This window comes from Phoca vitulina, unplaced genomic scaffold (assembly GCF_004348235.1).
Source record: "Phoca vitulina isolate PV1807 unplaced genomic scaffold, GSC_HSeal_1.0 scaffold81, whole genome shotgun sequence".
Taxonomy (NCBI): Eukaryota; Metazoa; Chordata; class Mammalia; order Carnivora; family Phocidae; genus Phoca; species Phoca vitulina.
The window spans coordinates 5,911,776-5,934,073 of NW_022589784.1; the positions used below are offsets into that span (position 1 = coordinate 5,911,776).

General features: G+C 58.3%; 1 protein-coding gene across 9 annotated transcripts; it reads right to left on the bottom strand.

Annotated features, from left to right (window-relative positions):
* Positions 1 to 2,356: 2,356 nt before the first annotated feature.
* PNPLA6 (patatin like phospholipase domain containing 6) lies at positions 2,357 to 22,252 on the bottom strand. 9 transcript variants are annotated; one of them, XM_032394653.1, is made up of 35 exons: positions 22,168 to 22,252; positions 21,068 to 21,155; positions 20,908 to 20,975; positions 20,495 to 20,582; positions 20,243 to 20,325; positions 19,976 to 20,073; positions 18,060 to 18,200; positions 17,808 to 17,967; positions 17,373 to 17,453; positions 17,029 to 17,157; positions 16,596 to 16,676; positions 16,335 to 16,497; positions 16,009 to 16,092; positions 15,608 to 15,717; positions 15,320 to 15,487; positions 15,150 to 15,227; positions 12,511 to 12,716; positions 12,148 to 12,279; positions 11,943 to 12,066; positions 11,420 to 11,533; positions 11,077 to 11,152; positions 9,185 to 9,328; positions 8,931 to 8,994; positions 8,507 to 8,675; positions 8,127 to 8,309; positions 7,822 to 7,940; positions 7,487 to 7,643; positions 7,080 to 7,196; positions 6,923 to 6,992; positions 6,369 to 6,485; positions 4,270 to 4,571; positions 3,345 to 3,461; positions 3,021 to 3,117; positions 2,790 to 2,899; positions 2,357 to 2,674 (listed from the first exon to the last, which is right to left on the bottom strand). In XM_032394653.1, exons 3-35 carry the CDS (start codon positions 20,932 to 20,934, stop codon positions 2,600 to 2,602), a joined length of 3,984 nt encoding a protein of 1,327 aa, XP_032250544.1. In that variant the 5' UTR covers positions 20,935 to 20,975; positions 21,068 to 21,155; positions 22,168 to 22,252; the 3' UTR covers positions 2,357 to 2,599. The 9 variants fall into 9 exon arrangements, with proteins under 9 accessions (XP_032250544.1, XP_032250545.1, XP_032250546.1 ...); XM_032394654.1 differs by having other exon boundaries at positions 21,068 to 21,112; positions 22,168 to 22,240; XM_032394655.1 differs by lacking the exon at positions 21,068 to 21,155 and having other exon boundaries at positions 22,168 to 22,225.
* Between the last annotated feature and the right edge of the window lie 46 nt (positions 22,253 to 22,298).

A 22,298-nucleotide genomic window follows, 5' to 3' on the forward strand; every position in this document is an offset into this window, starting at 1 on the left:
ATCTCAGACATCCAGCTTGCACCAGTACAAGCTGTGTACAAGCTGCTCGGTCTCTGGTACTTTGTTATAGCAGCCTGTACTAAGAACGCCAGGACCTCTGAATGTGACTGTATTTGGAGACAGCGTCTCTACAGAGGTAATTAAGTTAAAATGAGGTCATTAGGGTGACCCTGATCCACTATGTCTGACGTCCTTAGAAGGTGAGGAGATTAGAACACAGGAGCAGAGGGAAGACCGTGTGAGGCCATGGGTAGAAGATGGCCACCTGCAAGCCAAGGGGAGAGGCTTTAGAAGGAACCAAGCCTGCCGCCACCTTGATCTTTGACTTCCAAGACTCCAGAACCGAGAAATTGAGGTCTGCTGTTGAAGCCCCTGCAGCCTGTGGTACTTGGTTATGGCGGCCACGGCAAAGCAATATATCTGGGGACTGTGGGAAGCTCCAGCCCAGCTCCAGCTTCACCTGAGTCCGCCTTGAAGAGTAGCGCTCTCCAAGCCCAGAGAATCACAGTTAGGGTGCTCAACCCATCTCAACTGGTTCTGGGCTATTGCAAGGCGAGGAGTGGGGCTTCAGGTAAGCATCTAGAGACAGGGCATACATGAGCCCCAGGGCTGTTCTTGCCCAGCACGGCCTCTCTGGACAATGTCATCATCCCCATGGCATCAATCTCCACCAGTGTCCTGGGGCCTCCAGACTGGTTCCCGGTACAAATCTCTCTTAAGGTCCCACCCCAAACGTCCAGAGCCCCTGCCATCTCCCCTCGAATGGTCCCTGAAGCTCCTCAGACTGAACATGGTGAAAACAGAGCCGAGCATTGTCCCCTGCTCCTATTCCTTTCCCTGCATCCCATCTCGGTGAAGATGCCCCTCCCTGGTCACCTTTGCCAACCAAAGTGCCCTCGTCCTCCTTGGCATCCCCTGCCCCATGCCCCCCACTGCTGCCCCAACCTAGGCCATCATCTCTCCTCAGTCCCCTGCAATCTGTCCCCTTCTGGAAACACAGATCTGACTATTTGCCACTCAAAAACCTTCCAAAGCTGGTGCGTTGCTGGTGGGCAGGTGAAGTGATGCAGCCACTGTGAGGAAAAGTGATAATTCCTCAAAAAGTTAAACTTAGAATGACCTATGACCCAGCAATTCCACAGCTGGGTCCACACCCAGAGGAAGTGAAAGCAGAGACTCAGAACTGGGTATTTACACATCCGTGTTCACAGCAGTCATTATCCACAATGCCCCAGAGATGGAAGCTACCCCAGGGTCCACTGACGGATAAATGGATCAACACAACGTGGTCCGTCCATATCGCGGAATCTCGTGTAGTCTTAAAAAGGAAGGACAGTCTGACACCTGCTACAACATGGATGAACCTTGAGGGCGTCATACTTAGTGAACTAAGCCAGTCACAAAAGATCAAATACTGTAGGATTCCACTTCTAGGAGGTCCCTAGAGGAGTCAAATCCACAGAGACAGAGAGCAGAAGGTGGGATCCCGGGGCTGGGGAGTCCTTGTTTAATTGGGGCAGAGTTTCAGTTTCAGATGAGAAAGTTCTGGAGATGGATGGCCACACAACAGTGTGCGTGAATTTAGTGCCAGTGAACTTCACACAGAACAGCATGTGGTGAAGACAGTGAGCGGGAGCCCCAGGAGGCCTGCAGCATGTAGCAGGGGCACTGGCCAGGAGCTGGGCCCAGGCGGGAGTAGTAACATCCGGGAAGTCACGTTAACACCCACATCCCCACTCCTCAGGTGAAGCAAGGGGGCTCAGAGTTTCAGCAACAAGCCCGAGGCCAGCAGTAAGGGGCAAGGCTGGGGTTTCACACCAGGCAGTCTGGCTCCATAGTCTAGACACACCAAGACAGCGAATGAGAACCCTTGGGGACAGGTCTCAGCGCGCCATAGGGACTGGCTCATTCTGTGTGACCACAGCCTAACACACAGTAGGACCAATGCCTGGGAGTCTCTGAAAGTCCTTAAACCTGTGCATATGTATACAGTCCTTAAGCCTGGTCTTCTGGGAACCAGGCTCTGTGGTGCACACAGTAGGAACGTATAGGAAACACAAAGCACCTGCACACAGTAGGACCAGCCGAGCACAGAGGCTGCGGAAACCTAGTAAGGAAAATGAGGGGTGCCAGGGTGGGCATCCAAGAATATCTGTGATCCCCAGATCCCCCCTGTGGTCTGAAGCCAGCACTGAGTGGGACTACGGGGCAATTCTGAGAGAGCACTGACAGTGGGAGAAGCTAGCTGGGCCTGAGGCTGGGCACGGCATGTGGGTACTGTGACAAGCTCAAGGCCGTTTGGGCCTCAGCTCCAGCCATCCTAGTCATGGAAGGTGGGGCAAGGTGCCCCTCCGAACCCAAAGATGACACAAGGCCGCTTCCAAGAGGGCAAGGTTTATTGGGAGTGACTGATCACGGTCATCAGTGCAGTGTGGCCCCTCCCCCTGGGGGCAGGGCAGTCCAGTGTGTGGGCCCCAGGGGCCTGGCGTTCCAGGGGGACCCAGGGGGGTCGCAGGCATAGCAGCAGGCAGAGAAGGAGTGAGCCACCCCCACAGGGCTCAGCCCCGGCCCAGCCCCAGGGGGACCCCTCTCGAGGTCCTCAGGCCTCCGCAGCTGAGCTGGGAGGGTCCAGGGGCAGACAGCGCCGGTGCCGGAGAACGGACTTCTCCTCCTCCTGCAGGGACAGGAGCGCCACACGCACACGTCACACAGCACGGGACACCGGCACTTGTGCATGCCTCCGCCGTGTCACCCCCACCCCGTGGAGGGCCAGGGCCACCCACTCTCACCATCTCGGAGGCAGTGCTGGGGCTCGCACCCTCGGGAGAGCCCCCCTCGTCCCGCGAGCAGTCAGGGCCTACGTCCTCCTCATACTCCGTCAGGCAGTCCGATTCCTCCCCTGGAGTCCGGGAGCAGGGCAAAGTGAGGGGGTGCGGGCTGGCCCGACATCTCCAGCCATATCCCACAGATCCCAGCTCCAACCTCCCCCCCCGCCCCCGAAGGTGGCCTTGGCCCCTCACCGTCAGCACAGCCGTCAGAAACGTAGCTCGTGGGGGGCTCAATCCGGGACACGATCTCCGCCAAGTCGGTGAAGCCAGAGCTGGGGAAGGCCAGCACCTGTGGAGTGGCGCAGGTGAGCATCTCGGGGGGACTGTGGGGTCCCGGAGTGTCAGGGGCTGTGGTGTCTTGGGGACCCTGAGATCTGAGGGGGAGCTCTCTGGTCTGAGGGGCTCTGCTAAATCCAAGGAGGTCTGGGGTCATCTGAGTTTTTGGGGTGCCTCAGCCAGGCTGGGGGAAAGCTCTGTTGTTAAGAGTGGCCCCACTGGGGTAGGTCCCAGGCTTACGTCTGCGCGGCGGCTCTCGTTGAGGTCGGCAGATCGCCGGTCCGTGAGCATCTTTTCAATGATGTCGCCCCGGCTCCAGCCCCCAAACACAGCCTTCCCGTACTGGTAGCCCACATCCTGCGGGAAGGGAGGGGGATGGAGCCGGGCCTGCAAACGCCCCTCCTCTAACGTTTTCTCTGCCTCCCCTTCTCTGCTTATCTCCATTCTGCTGACCCTTCCTAGGCCCCTCAAGAGCCTGATACTCTGGAGGGAGCTGGCATCTGAGGCTCAACTTATTTCCGAGCCAGCCACGTGTAGCACACCTGTCCCCAAATTCCTCATCCTGTGCCCCTGCCAGGCCTGACCCATCAACCTCTCCACATTCTTTCCCCCTCAGCCCCACGCAGTGCTCCAAGTGCCAACTGGCATGAGACCACGGTGCGTCAGCTTATCTCAAGGTCTGCAAACACGCAATACCGCTGCACCCACCGCCATCTCCCCAGCCCGTGACAGACATCACTAATCCACCACGGCACACTTCAGCTCCCGATCAGTTTCAGCGGCCGTGGGCTGGGACGCACTTCTCAGATCAGCGGCTAGTGGCCCGCGTACGGCTCCACGCTGCGCCCATGCCTGTGGCAGACATGACTAACGGATCGCCTGTTCGCATTCCCACCCGTGCGGAAATGGCGTTAGAAACCTCTCATGTGCTCCGGGCAGTGCAGCCAGCACCTAGCAGGAAACTTAGTGCTTACACAGCACATGCACAGCCCCGTTCCCTTGCCACACTCACCACAGGCATCACAAATCAATTACCAATCTGCTCCTCACGGAGCCCATTTGGGAATGGAGCCCTACAATCCTTCCCCCTGGGTCGCTCTGGGCTTTAAGCAGTAAAGCTTTGCCAGCCCACCACACTGGCACCGTGCCATCCCCACCCGCTCACATAGATCTGGTCGAACTTCCCGAAGTCCATGGTCTTGAAGCAGTCGATGGGCGGGCGCAGGTACTCGCAGTAGGAGCTGGACTTGACGACCTCCAGCTGCCGCACACAGGACACATAGGCCAGGCGGGACTGGATCTCGGCCATGTCTGGAACCTTGATCTTGTCTGCCCAGGGGTTTAGCCGCTTCCACAGCAGCCACCAGCCAGACAGGCTGTCCCCGTAGGTGCTGAGGTCTGTCTCATCCTGGCTTCCCACATCGATGGCGATGACGGTCTTGGCACCCATACTGCGGGCAATGTCCGCTGTGGGGCGGGGGGTGGGGGGGGAGGGTCAGCAGGCAGCTCCCCACCAGGGCCCAGGGCAGAGAATGTTCAACCCAGTCCCACAAACACCATCATGCAAATGGTCACACACAAAAAACCATGCAAACAACATGCTGGTATGCAAAGGATACGGACTTCCAGGCCTGTGATGTTAAGGAGGTGGGGTCCGACAGTGGAGCTTTTAGGTCTGGGGGACTGGGGCCAGAGGGATGGGGCAGATGCAGGCAAAGGGACAAAGTTTTTGGGAAAAAGACACCAGGTCAGACACATGGGGGGACAGCGGCATGGAGGGGAGTGCTGTGGAGAGATAAAGGTTGGTAAGGACACCAGGAACCAGAGACACAGGAGGACAGAGTCAGAGAGGCAGGGAGTCCAAGTGGCAGAGGCGTGGAAGTCAAGCCACAAGGGAAAGAAATGCAGGGAAACAGAGACAGCAACAGAGATTTTCGGGGGAGAAAGAGATATCAGAGATCCAGAAGGAGAGAGAATCTGGGGGGACATTTGGGGCTGAGACGGTGACAGAGAACGATGACCAAGAAAAAGGACATTCAAGGAAACAGGAGAGAGGCGTGAAGGGCGGGTGATGGCCCCGTGAGGACGGTGGTGTGTCTGTGGGTTTGTGTTTGCATGTCCGTGTGTCCCACGGAGGGTCCCTGAGTGGGCCTGGGAGAGCCTGGGGGGATGGGGACAGGGTCCTATAGCCAGGCCCAGCCCAGGAAGATACCCAAGTCTCCAGCAGACTTTGCACGAGTCCCTCATGAGCTAATCTGTGTGTCTAGGAACATGTTCCCCCATCTGTGTGCCTGCCCGCATCTCTGTCGTCTGTGTGTGTCTCCTGCCTGTGTGTGAACACGCACACCTCTGGGTGTGTCTATAGCTCTATACACACACCAGGGCCTGAGTGCATTTCAGTCCACACGTGTCTAGATCAACCTGTGGATCTGCCTACACCTGCTCCCGTGTGTGCAGCTGTTAGCGTGTGCACCCGTACAGAGCCTGCACGGCAGGAGTTTGCAAACTTTTTCTGCAAGGGGCCAGAGAGATGATAACTTTGGCTTGGCAGCGGAGTGGCCTCCCTCCCTACTACTCAACTTTGCCCCTGTGCCACAAAGGTGGCCACAGATGAGACGCAAACGACTGGGTGTGACTGCGTGTCAATAAAACTTTCTTTAGAAAACCAGGCAGGGGGCTGGATTTGCTGGAGTTGGCTGATCTCCGGCCTCCAGGACCGAGAGCGTGTGTTCAGCTAGCACACACGTCTACTTGTGTGTGCTCGCCTCCGGGCACGCGAAATTTTCAGTGGCACCGCCGGCCCCCCGCTCGCCCGCACACGTGAGGGCAGCAGGTACGCAAGCTCACCGTGGACACAGAGGTGCCCGCCGTGTGTGTGCGTGCGCTTGTGCGCGTCTGAGGCAGCGCGCAGCGTGTATGTGGCCGGCCTGGTGGGCAAGGACACGCGCCCGATTTCAGGGGCACAGGGGTCCGGCCACGTGCACGTGTGGGAGGTACGCTACCCGCACTGTGAGCAGCCGCGAGAACGCGTGAGCCCAGCCGGGGTTCCCACGGTCCCCTGCATGCTCCTTTCCGTGTGCGCACGTGTGTCTACGTGTGTCCATTCGCGCGAACACAGCCCGTGGAGGCGCCTTCCAGCTCCACACGCTTCCGTCCTCGGGCGCTCCCACGTATCTGCCGCTGCGTGAGCGTGCGCGCGCGTCCTCCCGGGCGCCTATCCGGGCGTGCGCGTGCGCGTGTGCGGGCGAGCGGGCAGCCACTTGCCTGGCAGGTTGTTGATGTAGCCGCCGTCCATGAGGAGGTGCCCGTCCTTCGGGTCGCACAGCGGCGGCAGGTAGCCCGAGAGCGTCATGCTGGCGCGGACGTACCGCCACAGGGAGCCTGCCCGGCGGGACACACAGACACAGACACGCACAGACACGCTCAGACAAGCTCGGAGGCCCGGCCAGCCCGTGGGCTCGCTGACCTGGCACGTTGTTGACATAGCACCCGTCCACCAGCAGGTGCCCGTCCTTGGGGTCGCAGAGCGGGGGCAGGTAGGGGCAGTAGGAGGCACTGGCCCGGACGTAACGCCACACGCAGCCTGCGGGGACGGCGTGAGGGGGTGAGGCGCCTGACTCCTCCCCCAGCCCCCCACCCCTGAGGAGAGACATACCTGGGGCCTCTGGGGCATTAGTGGGTGATGGTTAGTGCTCGGCAATCGGGCCAGGGTGGACGGTCACTCATGTTAACAATGTCCCAGATGCTCGGCTGCCCTCCCTGCACCCCCTCCCCCCACAGCCGCAGAGGTCGTTGTGGGGTCGGCTGCGGGCACCCACCATCTTTGTGGACACGCATGGCCGAGGCGGTGATGTCCGTGGTCACGTTGAAGTACGGCAGCCACAGGTCCTGTGGGGACAGGGACCAAGCTGGGAGAGGAGTGGGGACTCCCGTGGGGAGCGGCGGGGACAGGGCAGGCGAGGGCGGAGGGCACACCTCAATCTGCTTGTCCTGGAAGACCCGGTGGATGCTGCGGTTGAAGGCCGACCCGGTGAACATGGAGGTGACGGGGTACGTGAGGTCCAACACCGGCTCCATCACCGAGGTCATGCCCTAGGGGCAAGGAGGCCGGCTGGGGTCCAACGGGAGTCGCTTGGGGTCACTAACGAGGTGGTCACTAAGGGTCCTGACTGCTCCAGCCGGGGGGGGGGGGGGGGGGGGTTGGGGACTAGGGTCACTAACCAGGAGGTCACAAGAGGTCGGCAAGGTCCTGGAGGTATTGCCATGAGGGTCCAGGAGGGGTTCACAGATGAAGTCAGGAACAAGGCAGAAAAAGCCCAGGAGCCCCTCGGGGATCAGCTTTCAGGGTACTCCTCCAGTAGATGCCCCCCCACCATACACACCTTGGCCCACTCCCGGGCCCGCTGCTTCGTGCGACTGGCGCTCCGCTCCTCCGCGTACAGGGCCCCGATGAAGGAGCCGATGGATGTGCCGCCCACCAGGTCGACAGGGACACCTGCCTCCTCCAATGCCTTCAGCACGCCGATGTGTGAGCAACCCCTGCAAGGGAGACAAAACCCAGGGACCCACTGGAGACCCCCCAGGTCCCGCCCCCTCCCCAGCTCCCCCGTCCCCCCACCTCCCCTACAGGCAAGGAACGAGTGCCAGCCCCACCCCTCAAGGGCGGCTCCCGGGAAATAAGCCCCACCCCGCAGGCACCCTGGCCCCGCCCCCTCACCTGGCCCCGCCCCCGCCCAGCACCAGGGCAATGGTGTTGCCGGTGAGCACCCGCGCCAGGCGGGAGAAGTCGCTGTGCCGGTCAGCGCGCCTGGAGAAAACCTTCTCGTAGAGCTCGTGCTGGGATGCGGAGGGGATAGAGAGGCGACGCATGAGGATGGGGATGCAAGAGCCAACGTCTGGACCTCCACACCACCGCTCCTGCCCCCACACGTCTCTAAGCCCACCGCTACAGCGGCCCCGCTCCCGAACGGTCCTAGAGGCTGGTGGTCCCTGGGAGGGCTCCTCTCCCGGCACGGCGCTCACCAACTTGGCAGGGCTGCGGCGGGAGAAGAGGCGGCGTGGACAGCGCAGATGCAAGTGCCCTGAGCACCAGCTGCGCATGTTGAGCCACTCCACGGTGCGCGTGGGGCCTGAGCCCTCCTCCCGGTGCAGCAGGACCAGCTGCTTGAGCGCGCGCACCGCTGTATTCTCCAGCATCTGCTCCAGCTGGGGGAGAACAGAGGGTGGAAGTCACTAATCCTGGGTCATGACCTCCCCGCCACCCACCCCCCACCCGCGGCTGAGCTTGGGTCCCTGCTTGCCTAGCCCCACGGTGAGGGTGCATGGGGCCTGCTGCAGGCACCGGAGGGCAGGGGACGAGGTCCGGGGGTGGGGGGAGGGGTCACTGTGCACGGTCTCCGGACCTGGCCGAGAGTGGGCTCCTGGTCGCCCAGGCCCACGATGAGGATGCAGTCGGCCTGGCGCAGGCACCGGACGGTCCAGGGAGTCAGCGATGCGTCAGTCTGGTAGAGCACGATGCGGTGCGCATCCTCCTGCTGGGCCAGCCATCCTGACAGCCGGAACTCTTGGATGCTGGGACAGGGGTGGGGGTGAGTCATCCCAGGGGGCTGGGCAGGGGTCCCACACCTCCCAGAAACCATGTAGTTCCATTACTGGGAGGAGGGGAACTTAGACACACAGGCCCCCACGTGTCCATGCCCCATGGTCTCCCATTGACTGAATGGATGGGGCACATGCTCCTTGGTTCACAGCCCAGGACTCAACCAGATCTGAAGGCATTCTGGGCTTCAAGTCTATCCCCCACCTCCTCAAACTCCGAACACGTACCTATCGAGAGCAGAAGCCCCCAGGCGGGCCCGGACGGTGTCACTGTTGAGAAGGAGTGTAGGCCCTGGGGATGGGTGAGGATGGAGAGTCAGACACCCAGGCCCAGAGAACTGGGGGCCTGTCCCGTAATACCCCCCACCCCACCCCCACTGACCCCGGCCCCGCCCCCCCCCGCCCCCCCCCCACCCCCCCCCATGGCCTGTTCTCACCCCCCCCCGCGCCCCCCCCCCCCCCCCCCCCCCCCCCGGACTGACCGATAGCTTGCAGAGCATGCTGCAGCTCCAGAGTAAAGGCCACCATGGGCACCTCGGCACACACTGGCAGGACTGCCACCGTTGCCAGGTTGCTGGCTGGGTTGGTAAGCTCCGAGTGAGGGGGTACGCCTAGTCCCGAGCCTGCTGAGACCCCAATGAAGGAGATTTGCTGTGCAATCCTGCATCTGGAGAAGTAGACCTGCCTCCTCCTCCTCAGAAATCCCCGCCCTTCATCATCTAACTGAGGCTTAGTGAAGCCACGGAAGAGGTTGTGGCCTCAGTCCTGGACCCACAGCCTCACCCCATACCGTCTTGATAAGACCTAGCTATGTGACCTTCAGTTTGGGGCCTCATCTCAACAGGATCCATTACATAATTCTATAAGCACTCCACTGTGCCTGTATGGACAGATCTGTGCACCTACCCCATTATGGCCTTGGTGCTTCCGTCCACTGAAGGAACTTGAATACGAAACTATGCAGAAACAAATATATTTTTGACCTATCTGTTGCTTCCCAGCTTCTCCACTAACATTCTAGACCAAGCCCTCACCCCCCTCTCTTGCCTGGACCTCCCACTGGCTCCTCCCCTCCAGCTGCTTCCCATAACAGTCTGAATAAGCTTAAATGTCTTTCTGGGGCTCCCAGCCTCTATGTGACCTGACTCCTTTCCCCCATTTCTCCCCCTTGCTCACCTTCCTCCTTGAAGGGCTTCAAAACCACAAAACCCTGTGTGCAGTGACTTCCTAGTTCTCTTCAGTGCCACACCCTATCTCATTTCTGTCTCTGGGCATGTCAAGTCCCAGCTCATTGTCCCCAGAAAAACCTCCCTCCCTCCATCACACTCCATCAAGACCTTCTTTTGTTTTCTTCCCTGTACGTGTCAGGTTGTGACGTCACACTTTTTCTTTGTATTTTTCAAATATCTTGCTTGCCAAGCTGTAAACCTTTCTAGGAGCCTCGTCTGTCTTATGCACTCTCCCTAATCCCCCAACCCTGGCACCCAGCACAGGGCCTAGTACATATTAGGTGCCCCCCGGAAAATTTTTCCATATCCCATCAACAGAGAGGCACTCAAGGGTCTGAGATCTTAATGTTTCTGCCAGCAAGACTGCCCCACAATTGTGACAAGGGTGGACCAATGGCCTGATGGAAAATGAACGGGCATTTGTACACATGGGCCAAGACTGGGGGAAAAAAAAATCTGTCAGAGAAGACCCTGAGCGTGGGGGCCGTCCTTAGCCAAGGCTCACCACTGCCCCCTACCATCCAGGTGTCAAGGCCAAAGGGGCAGAAGACCCTGAAGGGAAGGAGGAGCAGCTGGGCTGATTGAGGGTCGGTTCTTCCTTACATAGAATCTCTGGTCCATATTTCCACGCACCTGAAGTCCGACTCCATTCCCAATGTGCCCTAACTCAGCAAACTACACCTTCCAGCTGGCCAGTAACTTCAGAAGCCAGTTCCCAACTTGGCCCCTGGCCCCCAACTTCCACCCCACGGACTTCAGTTCCCAGCATACTCTTCTGGGATTCCCTCGCCCAGTGTGCTCAGGATGTGGACTCCATCCCGCCCGCAGGCCCTGACACCCAGAACCAAGTTCGCCCCTAAAGACTCCGCCCGTGGGCAATGACAGATACTTTAGATTCCATTAAAAGCATGGCCTGGGTCTAGGGCTCTGTTTCCCAGCGTGCCCAGGACCCCGAACTCCACCCCCCACCCCCGCCAGCAAGCACCGGAAATCACATCCCACTCCTACTTTAAGCTCCACCCAGCGCGTGGTTTATACGCCGGACTCCACTTCCCAGCATGCCCAGGGCTTCGGGCTCCCCCTCCCAGCGTGTTCTAGGCGTCGGACTACAACCCCCAGCATTCCCGGGGACAGCCGGCTCTCACCTGGGAAGGGTCCTTGCAGCTGCTGCAAATTCCCTAAAATCTTCTGGCTTAGCAGGTGGATGAGGCGAGTTACGACCTGGGGCATGGGAGGCCGTCCAATGAGACGAGAGGGGCAACTGTCCGAGTTCTACTTTTCCCTCCTCCTACCGGGGTGCCTGGGTCCCCGTTACTTGGGTCCCACTCCCAAGAGCCCTGCTCTTAACGCGAGGGCTTCCGTCTCCTCCCTGCTCCCTGGGGCTCTATCCCCCACCCCACTCTGTCCCCACTATTAGGCCCTGCCCCCTCGGGCCCCGCCCCCCATTAGGAGACCAGCCCACACAGCTTGGAGCCACACGAGCCACACCTGAGGGTATCGACGTTTGATGTGGCCCAGGGTGCCCTCCGGGAGTTTGGCCAGCTCCGTGTCGCGCACAGCGTGCACCGTCGTGGCACGAGGCTGCCGTGTCAGCGCCTCCACCTGGGGGCCCCCCCAGTGCATGACCAGGGCTGCTTGAGCCGGGAGGCCCCAACAGGAAAGGGGGAGCCGACCGTGGGTGCAGACAAGAGGCGCTACCGCCCTACCCCGACAGACCCCCCGATATGGGTGAAAATCAAACCCCACTACTCATTAGGGCTTCGGGGAGAGGGAGAGGGTTAGGGATCTAGGCCCAGCGGGAGTCGGGGGGATTGTCTCCTCTTCTAATAAAGGTCTGGGGCCGGAGTCTGATCAAGACTCACCACCCCAGGAATTTGCCCCCTTCTCCTGCCCATGGAAAGGACTGGGCTCGGCCCATCAGATTACCTGGGACGATGTGTTTGTTGGGAGGAGTAGTGGGGGGAACCCGTAGTGGGAGTGATCAGAGGCCAGTGGGTGGCGCGGCACTCACCACCCCAATGAGGTCCCCGCGGCCGTACTCGCCCACCAGCTCCTTCTTGCCGCTGCCCCGCTGGATGACACTGCGCAGCCGCCCATTGAGCACAATGTAGGTGCAGTCGGAGCGGTCGCCCTGCCTGGGGTGGGGAGCAGGTCAGACAGGGTCGGGGCTGGGTCTCGGGCAAGGCTCGAGCTGCAAGAAAGGGCAAGGGCTGCACCTGTACAAAGCCCGTCCCGCCTCCACAGCCGTCCAGTCGATGGCAAAGTCCATCTGGCGCACGAAGGGCGACATCCTCGCGGCCACGGTGTGCGCGGCACTCAGCACCACACTGGGCTGTGCACGCATGATCCTGGAGGGGAAAGTTAGGGGTGCATGGGCTGGGGGGGGGTGCCCTGGAACATTCCTTAGGAAGTGGAGAGGGTGGGTGACAGCCTGGCGGTGGGATCAGAAGGGCTCAAAGCTGCCCTGGAGAGGCACTGGGCATCCAGAGGGATGACCTCTGCCACAGCAGAACGGAGTCAAGTGGCGGCCCTCCAAGTGCCACTCCCACCCCACGGGGCAGGGGGGCGCCCAGCCATACTCATAGAAGTCGGACTTAGAGATCCTCAGGAAGGTGCAATCTCGCTGGGCTCTCAGTGTGAAGATGAGGGGCTCGCCTGTGAGCACTGCCAGCTGCCCCACCAGCTCCCCAGGTTGTGCCACGAACAGACACACATCCTCTGCCTTGTCGATCATGCGCTGGTAGACATGCAGGCAGCCCCACAGCACAAAGTGCAGGCTCACATCCTGTGGGGCAGAGGCAGAGATGGGCACACGGGCAAGTCCCAGCCCCCACCCAGCTCAAGGCACCCAGAGGAAAGGCTAAGGAAGGAAAAGTGCAAGGGGGGAGTAAAGGCTTTGGATAGCTCTGAGCTGCACAGCACATGTATCTATTTCCAATTCAGCACCCAGAGCAGACATTACTAATGGATTACCAAAATCTGAGCTCAGATTAAGGCCCATATTTTTTTAATAAAGGTTTTATTTTATTTTTAGGTAACCTCTATGCCCTCTATACTCTATATATGCATCTTCCTTCGCTTCAGGTCATGATCTCAGGGTCCTGGGATCAAGCTCCCTGCTCAGCGGGGAGTCTGCTTCAACCTCTCCGTCTGCCCCTCCTCCCTCCTCCCTGCTCATGCTTCCTCTCTTTCTCTCTCAAATAAATAAAATTTATAATAAAGAAAAGATGCTAAAAATCATCAGTCACTAGGGAAATTCAAATCAAAACCATGAGATGCTCCTGCACACACTAGGATGACTAGCATCAAAACATGTTAGGATGTAGAGCAATTGAAACTCTCATCACTGCTGGTGGGAACATAAAATAGCACCAGGGGCGCCTGGGTGGCTCAGTTGTTAAGCGTCTGCCTTTGGCTTGGGCCATGATCCCGGGGCCCTGGGATCCAGCCCCGCATTGGGCTCCCTGCTCCACGGGAAGCCTGCTTCTCCCTTTCCCACTTCCCCTGCTTGTGTTTCCTCTCTCACTGTCTCTCTGTCAAATAAATAAATAAAATCTTTTAGAAAAATAAAAAATAAAATAAAATAGCACCACTGCTTTGGAAAGCAGTCTGGCAAAAGTCAAAAACAGTTCACAAAAAGTTAAAAGTAGGATTGCCCTGACCCAGCAACTTGACTCCTAGATATACACCCAAAAGAAATGGAAACCTACATCCCCACAGAAATTCATACAGAAATCTTCGCAGCAGCATTGTGCATAATAGCCAAAAGGTGGAAATCACTCAAATGTCCATCAGATGAAGAACGGATACACAAAATGCAATAGGCCCAATCGATTATTTCACCATGAAGGAGTGGCACCGACACACTACAGTGTGGATGAACCTTGAAAACATGATGCTAAGTGAAAGAAGTCAGCCACAGGGGGCCACATCCTGTGTGATTCCGTTTATGTGAAATGTCCAAAACAGGCAAATCTATAGAGACCTAAGATTAGGAGCTACTTACCGCTGGGGTGGGAGTTAGGAGGCAGGAGGGGGATAGCTAAAGGGTATGAGCTTTCTTTTCAAGGTGATGAAAGTATTCTTTCAATTCAAAATTGACAGTGGTGATGGTTGCACAACTCTGTGAATGTCCTAAAAACCACTGAATGTATTATGTAGATATATTATAAATAATTTTATGTGTGTGTATACCTGTATCTATATTTTTTCCCAGTTCCCTTGTTCCACTCCATCCCTGTTGACTTCCTTTTGTTTCCTAGAGGTCACATATCCTACTCCCACCACAGGATATTTGCACAAGCTTTCCCTCTGCCTAGAAAGCTCTTTTCTCCCCCTTGCACCTAGTTAATTCCTCCCCATCCTTCCTACTTAGCTGGAGGTCACCTCCTCAGAGTTGCTACCCTGCCTGAGCCAGATTTTGTAAAGCCAATAATGTCTTTTATGTGTAAGCATGAAGCATGTACGGTTTTACAAGAATTGGAGTAACTCTTTGAGTGCAATGTCGGTCAGGACTGTGGGCTTCCCAAGGGCAGGGATCTTGCTGGTGTTTCCTGCCTCTGCAGCCCCAGGAGACGCATACACGTGCTGGAATCTTCTAAGACAGAACTTCCAGACTCCGTTTGGGATATGAATGGGAGTTACTAATATTAAGCTGCCATTTGTCATCAGATTGGGAAGCAAGTCTCTTCACAGCAGGACTTCTCAGAGCCTTGAATATGCTAATGGTGTTCACCAAGAGCTTCCACAGAGGGATTAAATAGCCAACACTTCCCAAATCTGTTTGAGCACAGATCCTTTGTTTGTGATACAGGTGTTCCATGAAGCACACTTTGGGAAATGTCTGTAAAACAGAGTTTCTTAACCTTTGCACTATTAACATTTGGGACTGAATAATTCTGCTGCGAGGCGCTGTTCTGTGCATTCTTGCATCTCTGGCTTTTACCCACTAGATGCCAGTAGCATCCTCCCAAGTCAATAAAAAAAAGTCTCAACATTGGCAAATGTCCCTGGAGGGGTCCTCGGGTCAAAGTTTCAAGGATTAGAGAGGAAAGGTCAGTAGGTCCAGAGCGCAAGAGGGATCAGAGTATAGCATCTAGGGGCAGGGATGGAAATCACACACTGAGAGAGATCTACACATAGGGTCAAGGGGTAAGGTTCAGAGGTCAGAAAAAGGTCTTGGGTCAGAGTTGCATTAGAGACCAGGGGTCAGCCTCACCTGGTCCCCCTGGCGGGCAATGATGGTACCAGCTTTGGCATGATGCAGCAAGACCCGGCTGCTCAGGAGGGCGGGGTCCTGGAGAGAAAGGGGGCTTGAGATGGGCCCCTGTGGGCCTCCCCGCCCCCCTCCCCGCATCCCCCCCCCCGCAGAACACCACAGCCACCCACCTCAATCCGCATCAGTTTTGCCAGCTCCCGTTTCGCTGCCTCAAAGATGCTGCTTGTCTGGCGTCCCTGGTAGGGCCCGAAGGGGCAGCCACCGGTGGCCAGCTCATCCTCGCAGTAGCTGTGCTCGCAGGCGCCCGCTGGCTGCTCCCGGGGCTCCTGAGTGGGGGTCTGCAGGGGACAGGACCTGTGACCTCTGTGCTCCCACCTGATCTTCTCTCGGGGATGCCACCGTGGGCCAGGCCAGGGTTGTGGGAGGGCACTGGGGAGGGGAGGGGACAAGGGCCTTACCCGAACGGGAGCTGCCTGGGGCCCCCCTGAGGCCTCTTCCTGCAGGGACACGGAGATCCGGCCACGCTCATACGCCATGTCGAAGTCGGAGCGGGGCCCACCCTGCAAGCCTGCAGTGGGCAGGAGATATTTTATAAAAACAATAAAGATGAGAGCGACCCCAGTTGACCTATGTGCCAAATCCCCTATCTGTGCAGATGTGACTACTCCATTACAGCACTCGCCCTCAGAATCCTTCTTAACCACAGCTGGGAAAACACCATCTCAATAATTACCCACAAAAACATCACGAGAATACTGCCAGTATTCCCACTTCACAGATGGGAAAAATCAAGGCTGGTACGCCTACAGGCAACCCAGAAGCCCGATGGCCTGCCCCCCCTCCATCTGGTGCCCCAAACCTGAGATGTCCACTGGCATGGAGATGCAGCGACTCAGCAGGGGAGCAGAGGGAGCCTCCAGGGATGTGGGCTTCACCGGGTCCCCTGGGAGAGACACGTGGTCAGGCTCCTGCCCCTCAGAGCCTAAAGCTAGGATCACAGAGTAGGGAACTGAGCAGGGTTTAGAGATGGGTCAGCTCACAGTCTCTGAGGACTGGGGGACTAGGAAAGCGATTCTGATGGCCCCCTGGGGCCGAGGCCAGGGGTCTCCGGAGGACCAAACAAGAGTCAGACCTGGGTACCTAGCTATGGGGTCCCTGGGAAACAGCTGGGGTCATCTCTGATACCTGCAGGTCCAGGTAGTGGGGCCCCAGTGGGGTCAGGCAGCCGGCCAGGAGTCTCCCTAGGCTCATCAGTAGCTGAGGTGCTGACCACCCGCTTGGAGCCACGCACGGGGCTGGTACGGGCTGGGAGGCCAGGGCTGGGGAAGAGGCGCAGAGGCTGGATCTCCTGGTGACAGAGAGTCCCCTTGTGGTAGGTCCTGGGAGGCATGCATCCCACCCCCACCCTCCCGGCTCCATGTTCCCTGGGCCCCCTGCGGAACTCACGTGGCTAAACAGCTCGTTGGTCAGACCCAGGTAGTTGTGAAGGGCCAGAAAGGTGACCCGCTGCAGCCTCACCATGATGATCTGTGGCCAGGGAGAAGGGGGGGTGAGACACTGGGTAACGAGAATCACATAACAGAAAGCGGAAGAAAATGTGGACTAGGCATTAAGGGGGTGGAAGTGTAGGGAAGGTCAAAGCCGGGAGCAGTAAGGGGCTGGCCAGGGGCAGAGGGCGAGCCAGGGAGAAACCCACAATCAGGTGGCAGAAGCCTGGGGAGAAGGGGTGGAGGCAGCTAAAGGGAGGGGACGGGCCCCCAGAGATGTGGCTGCTCAGGGCTGATAAGCACAGCTTGAGCGCCACCTGGCTGCTGAGCACCAGCCCGCAGGTGCCTGGGATGGGTAGGGGCAGGTGGAGGGAGGCCAAAGGCCCGCTGACCTGCACCACCCGCACCAAGCTCTCGGGGTACTTGGTGAACACGGCAGAGAAGGCCTCCACGGGCAGCCGCAGCACTGTGGAGTCCCGGGCTGCCCGGGCAGATACAGTCCGCTGGGGGTGCTGGTGGCCCTGTGGGTGTGGGGGGAACAAGGAGAATCAAGATCGGGGCTGTGCGCTCCCTTACTGCTCCCCAAGTCCTTCCCAAGGCCAGTGCCTTGCGAGACCGCTGGCAGCATCCGAGGGGACTCTGGGAGATTGGGGCCCCCCAGGTGACCCTCTCCAAACCAGCCCACTGAGTGGGTCCTCATACCCAGCTTCCTTGTCCCCCAAGACTGATCACTTACAGTGATGACATCCAGGATGCTCAGAAGGCTGTTGACGCTGTCCCCAGGGACCACTTCCTTCACCACACACTCCTTCCCATCCTAAGACACGCGGAGGCGGGGGAGGGGGGGTTGACCGGGGCTGTCCCCCCCTGCCAACTGGCATTCCACCCCCTTAGCAGGCCACTGGCTCTGGACCTCACCACCCAGTGATCACTGACACCCCGATCCCCAAACCCACCAAATCTCTGGCCAGTATCCATTTTCTGGCCGTCATTAACCGTAACTGCTAACCATGTAGACCAACCCAACACCCTTGTGCGTTTGTTCCCAACTTCTGCCTGCGCATCTCAAAAGTCCGTGAGCCCCGCTGACCGACAGCAACACCCATCCCAGTCCCCACTGCCCATCCCCACTGCCCATCCCCCCGTGGTACCCCACGGTTGGTCCGCTCACCGGCCCTGGCAGACAGAGCTCCAGCAGCCCATCCTGCACCACGTAGATACTGGCGTCCGGCTGGCCTGGCCGGAAGACATAGTCCCCCTGGCTGAGCCGCTGGAAGACCATGTGTCGGCAGAGCTCCAGAAAGAGAGGCTTCTCGAAGTGGCCCAGCACCCTGTTGGATGGGGGAGAGAGAGGGAGGAATGCAGGAGGTCAGGTGAGCCCCCCAACTCTGCAGCCGCCCCCCACCTGCACCCCAACACTGACCGGACATTCTTGAGCATGTAGAGCACCTCGGAGGGCAGGTGGGAGTTAGCCAGGTCACCCTCCGTCAAGTCAGCCTCGAGCACTGCAGGCGGGGGCTCCTTCCGTTGCAGTGTTGGTGCCTCTTTCTGGATACGAAGGATCCTGGGGGGAAGAGAGGGGTGCAGGGGGCAGGTAGGGAGAGGGCTCGGGCAGACCTGCAGACTCCCACATAGCCTTTCCCCTAAATCACAAAGAACGGGGGTCAGCAAACTCTGGTCCACTACCTACTTACGTAAATAAAGTTTTATTGGCACACAACCATATTCGTTCATTTACACATTACCCGTGGCTGCTTTCACTCAACGACAATGCTGAAAAATTGTAACACAGTCATATGGCCTGCAAAGCCTAAGATGTTTACTGATCTGACCCCTTACAAAAAAATTTGTTGTCCTCTGATGTAAAATCCTGAGATCGCCTCTTTGCTAATCATAAGCTCCTGAAATGGACCCTGTAGTTAGGCAGACCCCTGACATAAAATACGGCCTGACCCCAGAAACTGCACCTCCATTCATCATGGGACCCGAGACCTTCCTTCCTAGCACAGACCGGACCCGGAGATAGCCTCCCCAACACACGCAGAGCTCCGGGGTAGCTTCCATCATACGAGGAGACCCCATCAGCTGCTCGGATCTTTGTAAAGCTCCCTGAGCTAGCCTTTCCTTCCAAATCTCAGAGAACCCTGAGATGACCCCTTCGATGGTCACAAAGACTCCTGAAATAGCTCTCATTGTATGTGGAGAGCACAGATAGTGCTCTCTGCTACTCATAGACCCAGAAGAGCCCTTCCCTGCAAGTCACAGGTACTTCGGAGACAGCCCCTTCCCGGTCACAAGCCCCCTGAGATAGGACCCTCTAGGATAAGCAGACTCCTGAATTAAATTGCACGATATAAAGAAATCCAGATATGGCTTCTTTTCTGATCAAAGAGATCTTGGGCTAGCCCTTGCCCAGTTCAGAGAGAGCGGAGATAGCCCCCTGAAGGTCATGAAAACATCAGTGTAGCTCCTCGAGGGTATGCACAGTGACACAACCCCCGTGACATACAGAGACAGGAGATATAGACCCTCAACTGATCATAGAGGCTCTAGAGCTAGCCCTTCTACCGAAGTCACAAAAAGCCACGCGATGACACATCTGCTGATCATGGACAGCCCTAGGATGACACCCTCAGTGGGAGAGCCCTTAGTGTGAAGACACCCTTGAGACAGACCTTCAAGTACATTCCATGATGTCTGGAGACCAACCTCACAGCCAGCTTCCAACTTAGAAAGATCCCTGGAGAGCCTTTCTCAGAGACTCTGAGATAGCCCTTTGCTGATGGCATGGAGCCCTGGGATACCCTTCCTACGTTTCTTAGAGCAAGAAGATTCTCGAAATGACTCCTGGGGAACAGAAACGCCTAAGATAACCTCCTTAGTGTAGGAAGAACTCCAGGGTAGGTGACATAGAGAGATGCTTTCTGACATAAAGAGATTGCTGAGATAACCCCTAGAAAACAAAAGCTAGAGACAGCCCCTCCAGGAGGTCACAGAAACACCTGAGTTAACCCCAATGAATCACCTCCTGTGTGGGGAGACCCATGAACTGGCCTACATGGAGAGCCCAGACGGAGACCCCTAACCCTATTATTACAAAGCATCTAAGATACTGACTGACTCACAGACACCCCGTGGTAGGGGGAACCTCGCTGAGATGTTCTCAGAGCCCACCTGTCTAGTGTGCGAGAGTTCTGAGATAGCCTCTCTAATGTGGGAAGACTCCCCAACAGTCCATGCAGCTCAAAGAACCCTTAGATACACCCTTTGGTGTGGGCTGATTACTCAAAGGGTCCCTGAGATAGCCCCCAGTGCCAGGTACACCCAATACAGCCTTACTTCTTGGCAATGTTGAGCATCTTAAGTTTCTTCTTCATGCGTGGCCGGGAAGTGGTGCAGACAGAAGCGTCCACCAGGGAGGAAGTGGACTGTGATACCTAGGAGGAGTACGGATGGGGGATGGGTGAACTGCCAGTTCAGACCAAGGGAAGAAGGGGCCAGATCCAGAGAACCCTAGCCAAGGAAAACGGACTTACTAAGACGAGTAAAAAGGAAAGGGCAGAACCTCTGTGTGTTCAGCGGGGACCCCGGGGGTCCTAAACTCACCTTCCGCATAATTTTCCGACCATAGAAGAGCACTTTGTCCCTCTTCCGGAATCGATACCGGGGGCCATCCGGTGCTGGCGTTTCTGGGGATAAGTGGGGAGAGAAGCACTCTGAGCTCTGCGCAGACTCCACACGGCCAGAGAGGAGGGCACTGCGTGCAGACCTTCAAGTCCCATCTCTACTGCCTCAGGAACCCGGGCATTTCAGCTCCCCACTCCGCAGCCTCCCCGGAGGGGCCCTCCGGGTCCTCACTCGGCACTCGGAGCCTCCGCACCAGCAGGAGGATGAGCACTGCAGTGACCAGCACCGCGACTCCGGCCCCAATCATCACGCCCAGCACCTGCGGGACGAATGGCACTGGCTGCGCATCGCATACCCGGCCTGCCGAGCCCTCCCCGGAGGCCGGGACGCCCCCGTCCCCATCCCATTCGGTCAAGTCCGCCGCCCCCGAGGAGGTCACAATCGGCCCGTGCCTCGACGTCCCCATCTGCAGAATGGGCCGCCGCTGCTCCCTCCCCGGGGGCGCAACTCTTTCCGGCGGCTCCGCGGCCCGCGGTGCACGCCGGGAAACGTAGTTCCGTTTGAACAGTTCTCGCGGGACCGCGATAAGCGCTAAGCATTTCGGGAATTGTAGTCCCCACAGCGCCTCACAAAGCAATCTTTACCATTCCCGTTTGCAACGGAGCCTCCATCAGTTGCTTCAGACTGGGCGGAGGTCTGGTAGCCCGGAGTCCTGGGGAATAAGAAGCAGGAGGAACCGGTGCAAGTCGTCACTCTGGGCCCGCCTCTCCCCTACCCCTACCTCGAGCCTTGCCCCCTTCGTACTCGCCGCCTGGATGGCTTCGCTGGCCAGGGGACGGCTGGTGGGCGCTGCAGAGCAGAGAGGTGGTGCAGGTTGATCTCGACGCCCGGGCTAGGGAGTAAGGCGAGTCCCTAGCTCCCTTCACCCATACGCCGAGCCGACCAGACGCCCCACAGGTACAGCCCCACCCTGGGGCCAAAGGGCAGCCGGCCGGACACCCACAGTCAAGCAGCGTGCGCACGGGTCCCCGAAGAGCCCGCCTTCCTCCCGCAAGTGGCCTCCTCCTAGCCTCCGCCCTGAGGGATTGATCAATCCTGACCCGGCAGACCCAAGGCCGCACCCCTCTGCGAAGACTGGATGCCCCAACCCCAGGGAAACTGGGGCCTTCAAGCCACGGGGTCGCCTGACTTCTGACCCAACCCGCCCCTGGGGAGACCCACGGGCGGGGGGCGCTCGGGAGTGCTGCTGGAAACTCCCACACAAGGGATCCTGGGGCGTTGCGGAGGTCTCGGAGGAATCCCGGGACGCTCGGAGTGGGGCGGGTTCGCAAGGTGTTACTGTGATGCTAGATTTACAGTCACGCATTAGTAAAGTTACGGGGTCCCGGACAGTGTGAAGCATCACTGGGACTCTCGGAACGATGCTGGCGCCATTACTGGGAGACGTAACCAGGGACGCTGGAATTACTGGGGATCACTGTAAAGTTACTGAGAGATTCTCAGGAATACAGCACTATTCCTGGGAAAACTGGGAAGTGGGTGGGCACGTCCCTGGGGTCGTTTGAGCAAGAGCCGGCTAGGAATGAATGCTGGAATATTACTGGGACTTTTCTGGAAACCTGAGAATATTTCTGGCACCGCTGGAGTGCTAACGGAAATTTGGGGGAGTCACTGGGCCCTGGAAGTATTACCTGGAAAATTCATAGGGAAGACTACTCCTCTTCCTCCCTAGCGCTCACCTGGCTACCGGCGCGGAAACACCTGCCAGTAACTGGGGGGGGGGGGGGGGGCATCAGAGAGTCGGGGGCTACCGGCCAAAGGAGAGCAGATCTTGGGAAAGCCGAGGACTCGCTAACGACCCCCGAAGGGACGCCTCTGCGGGGGCGACGAAAACCCGGACTCACCCACCGGGCCGCAGCCGGGGTCCACGCTGCGCCAACACCAGTAGCTGTCCGCCCAGCGCCGCGGGCGCGGCTCCTTTAAATTATTCGCGCAAACCGCGCTGCAACCCCGCCCCCCACGTGTGTAAGGTCTC